The sequence below is a fragment of the Chlorocebus sabaeus genome, chromosome 11, assembly GCF_047675955.1.
Source record: "Chlorocebus sabaeus isolate Y175 chromosome 11, mChlSab1.0.hap1, whole genome shotgun sequence".
NCBI classification, from domain to species: Eukaryota; Metazoa; Chordata; class Mammalia; order Primates; family Cercopithecidae; genus Chlorocebus; species Chlorocebus sabaeus.
Window position 1 is genome coordinate 11,757,629 of NC_132914.1, and position 4,605 is coordinate 11,762,233.

Sequence of the window (4,605 nt, forward strand, 5' to 3'; positions counted from 1 at the left end):
CACATCCAATATAGCTGCATCAATGCTATATTATAGTGATATTTCCCCTAGAATTGGGGAATAGCCTAACTTTTGCTCTGAGAAATTCTTCTTCTTGGATAATCCTGTAACTTCAATCTGAAACAAGAACAGAAATATTCATGCAACTGTAGATTTTGTGATGTGTTACATTTTCATTGGTTCACCACCCCAATATAGTTCATGTATTCATTCATTCACCAATTAATTTGTTCCTCAAAGTATCATTTTTGAATAACTATTCTGTGTGCTGTCTTTATGTCTACAGTAAGCAAGATCTATATGATCTCCACTTTTATGGTACTTACATTGTACCAGGGAAGATATATGATAAACAAACAAATCAGATGTGGAGATGATTTATCTTAAGATTTAGATAATTTTGTTAAAATTGCATAACACCAGAAATTAACAGTCACACAGAATTTAGCTGTTGAACTAGGTTATACATTTTCTTCTTATAATAGAACTTGCTATTAGTGAATATGTCAACACACTTTCTCTCATTTCATCATTTACACCAAGATTATAACAAAACGTATCTTTAAGGCATTTCCTATCATCAATATATAGATTTCATAGATGCCGTCGTTTCTATACCCTCTTTAGATTGAGCTTCTTTTTAAAGTAAGGAAAATTTGAGCTTTTTGAGGAATTTTAAGGATGGAAGATAAAGGAGGGAATTGGCAATTCAGGAGCTCAGAGGTGGCTTAGACAAAAAACTAAAATATGTAACATCAGATTTCAACTTCAAAAAAGTTTTTGTTTAATTCAAAAACTGGAAGAGATGACTTTTCTAATTCCATATGGAAACTTATAACAGCACTGAAAAGAGCTCATGATCATGTTTCTTCATCTTTTTTATAGAAAGGATTTTTTGTAAGCTATTAACATACTATATTAAATCTAATATTCCTCAGTATTGCTTTTGATATACATAAAAATGTACACTAGATATATATTTCACCCTTGAATTTTATTTTGTGCTTTGTTATCTAACAATAATTGTATTTGCTTTATACTAAACATAAAATAAGAATTCATCATGAACGCCTATGATCCTAGCACTTTGGGAGGCTGAGGCAGTGGATCACTTGAGGTCAAGAGTTCGAGATCAGCCTGGCCAACATGATGAAACCCCATCTCTACTATTTAAAAAAAAAAAATTAACCATGCATGGTGGCACATGCCTGGAGTCCCAGTCACTCAGAAGACTGAGGCATGAGAATCACTTGAACCCGGGAGGTGAACGTTGCAGTGAGCCAAGATTGCGCCACTGCATTCCAGCCTGGACAACAGAGCAAGACTCTATCTCAAAAAAAAAAAAAAAAAGGAAAGAAAAAAAAAAGAATTCATGATTAAAAAAAAAACAAAAAACAAAAAAACAAAACAAAACAAAAACAAAACAAAAAAAAACCTACCCCAAAGACACAGTCTCGTTATTGATTTAGAATTAAATTTCCTTACCGTCCAAAAAAATTACAGGCTCAAACAATGATAGTTAAACAGTTACATACACTACGGTACATATACATAATACAAATTACAATGAAAAACAGCAATAATTTTCTGATATAAGGTGTCAGTTCTTAATTATAAATAGAGATCATAAATTCCTCAAACGAAATATCATACAATAAAATATATGTGTGAAACACACATGGGTTCATAATTCTGACAAATTTCTTATCCTACTTTTGTATAACTGAACAGTTTATATGAAAAATTGATTAAAGGTATGTTATGGTAAATGTTAAGTTTTCATATACATTCAGACATACACACACATATATATATACTTTTATATAATAAACTTAAGTAAAAGAATTTTCTAATTCTACTTTTGTAAATTACTCAAATACATAGACTATGCAAAAACTTGTAGGAAATATAAAATGTTCCGGACACCATCAATTTGTTTTCTGCTAGAAAACACACAATGAACCTCTGGTGAATCTATGGAGTTGACAGATTCTGTCCTTTGGCCCAGCAAATCACCTGCCACAAAATTGAAAGAAAGTTCTGCTTTAGCTTCTTGTTCCCCCAAATCAGAATGAATGAGTGGAACGATGGATATATGATTCCAACAGCTTGGCAAAGGATTAAGACAAGTTCTTTCTCTTGCTTCTTATAATTCCAAAACGATATGATTAGACATAGAAAGTAAACGGCAAATAATATGAGGAAAGAGGTCACAGTTTGCAGAGCTTTTATGTGGATCTTGGTGCTAGGATCTTGAGATCCTTTGCCATAGAGCTTCATCTTCTTCAGATGTTTACACAGAGAGCAGATTAACAGCAGAAAAGATATCAGGGTCAGAGTGAATGGTATCAAGTTTGCTAGCGTGACTACAATCAAGTTAGAAAGGTACGTTGCGTTCCTCAATTTGATCTTCCAAGTTATGTTTCTTTCATATTCTTTTGTCCACACATTTATGTACATGTTTTCCACCACAAGATCACAAACCAAAAATAACAAAGCCCCCGACACTATCACCAGAACTACACTCTTAACCTTCCTTTTTAAGTGATGAAAAATAAGTCTGGAGAAATTGACGATCTTGAGCAAATAAAATATGCTGAGGCTAGTAGCAAGCCAGATGCTGAAATGGTTGGTTACTGCCCAGGCATTAGAAAGAAAAAATCTTACTTTTAAACTAGATGAATTTGGATTCAACACAGTTGAATACCAGTGTAAGACTATTATCCAGAGCAAACCAACTCTGGAGACTGCCAGAGCAGCAATAATTTGATCAGCTGAGGAGATCTTTTGTCTCTTGACCCAGGCAATGAAATTTATCAGTGCTATAAAGCCATTGGCAAAATTTCCAAGAACAAATGCAACCACTACTGGAATGGAAAAAACAATGGGTAGAAAACTCATCATGTCTAAACAAAAAAGCAAGTAAAAAGTTCAGGCCTAATGCCACTGGTTGTGACTCCTCTAATATTCAGACTTTAGATTAAATATGCACTTGATTCCTGAATGTTCAATGACATCCTTTATGCTTTTAAATTCTGTGAACAATGTCAACAGGAAAGCACCAGCTTAAACTAATGAATGAGTTCAATGCTGCCTTTATGGAAAATATTGTCAGTCCCAAAACAGCTCAAATTAATTATTATTCATACAGTCTCTGTTCTTGCTATAGGCTGAAATTTTTCCGACTGATGTTGAAGGGAAAGCTGGATTCTCATTTGCTAGCATTCAAATAAAGACATATCTTCTTTCACTGCTTTGCAATTTTTTCCTTGTTTCACATTTCCATAATTTGTGTTCAGCCCTTCAGTTGTTAGGGAAATTTTAATACCCAGTACATAGATGACACAGCAAGTATTTAGATTGTTAAAAGAGCCTGATCATATGTAGGATCATAATCACTATGGATTTATTTTTTAATGCCAGATTTAAATACACAGAATCTAAACTTTTTATCAAAATCACCCAATATTTTATTGGGAACCACAGGAAAGCCAATACTCCTTATACTTTGGTTGCTGTAAACCAATACTTTTGTATGGCATCACTATTAACAAACTCATAAACACACACACACAGACACACACACACTTTCACCCTTCAAGGATGAAAGGAATTGTTTTCTAATAACTTATGAAATGGAAAATGAGTTTCCAGGAGCTCATCCTGGTGGAATTAGTCCTATTTTGCCCATGCCGGATTTTCAGCCAATGAATAATACTCACGAAACGTGTCTCTCATCCTTAGGCTTTTGGTAATGCTACTTGAAAGCTTGTAAACATTCCTGAGTACCAGACTTTTGTCACGTAATTTTGCAGTATCCTCCCACCACAGGTATAGTGAAAACCTTGCACTAGGGCTCTGAGTTTGATCATGTAATTTGCTTTGATGAACAGAAAATTACTACGCCTTACATCGAAATTTGAAATGGTTCCATATTAGGCTTTCTTGCTCTTTTCCATTTATCATGAGAACATGTCCACACTAACATACTGTTTCCAGAATGAAAATGAGTAACTCATGGAGTCACATTGCCCCTGCCTGACCCAGTCTTAAATCGGCCGAACTTTAACTAGATCCAAGAGGCAAAGCTTAAAACCTCTCAAATCACCAGCGCCATCCACCAAACCCCAGCTTAAGAAAACAGAATCCAAAAGCATGTGAGATATAAATATCTAATGTGGTTTTGGAGAAGTTTCTTTTGCAGAAAAAGCTAAGTGATATAGACACTCTGATAAAACAAGAGTGTGAGAAATATGTGCACCCTTGTTGTGTCAGAAATTCAGGAGCCAAAGGAAAAATAGGTTGGAAATATCAAAGTTTTTGTAATATGAGGTGAATATCTAAAACTAGAAGGAAATGTTGGGAAAGATCTGGGGGCTGTAGGTAATAGCATCTCAAATTTCCCCATTTCGCAACTAAAATAAGAATTCACTTTAGCTCTCTTGATTTGTATAAGAATGTACGTAAATGTAGATTTTTCCCCTAAGTATAAAATGAGCAGAGCAATTAATAATTTTTATGTGACATTTATCCTAATTCGTAATTTTTAAAATAAAATTATAATGCACACTTAGAAATGGGCCAAAACAAAAATAGGAAAGAGCA

At 33.9% G+C, this 4,605-nt stretch overlaps 1 protein-coding gene across 1 annotated transcript; it reads right to left on the reverse strand.

Annotated features, from left to right (window-relative positions):
• Positions 1–1,924: 1,924 nt before the first annotated feature.
• Positions 1,925–2,904, reverse strand: LOC103218608 (taste receptor type 2 member 20). Its single transcript, XM_037990130.1, has one exon. It carries the CDS (start codon positions 2,902–2,904, stop codon positions 1,975–1,977), a length of 930 nt encoding a protein of 309 aa, XP_037846058.1. The 3' UTR covers positions 1,925–1,974.
• Positions 2,905–4,605: the final 1,701 nt, after the last annotated feature.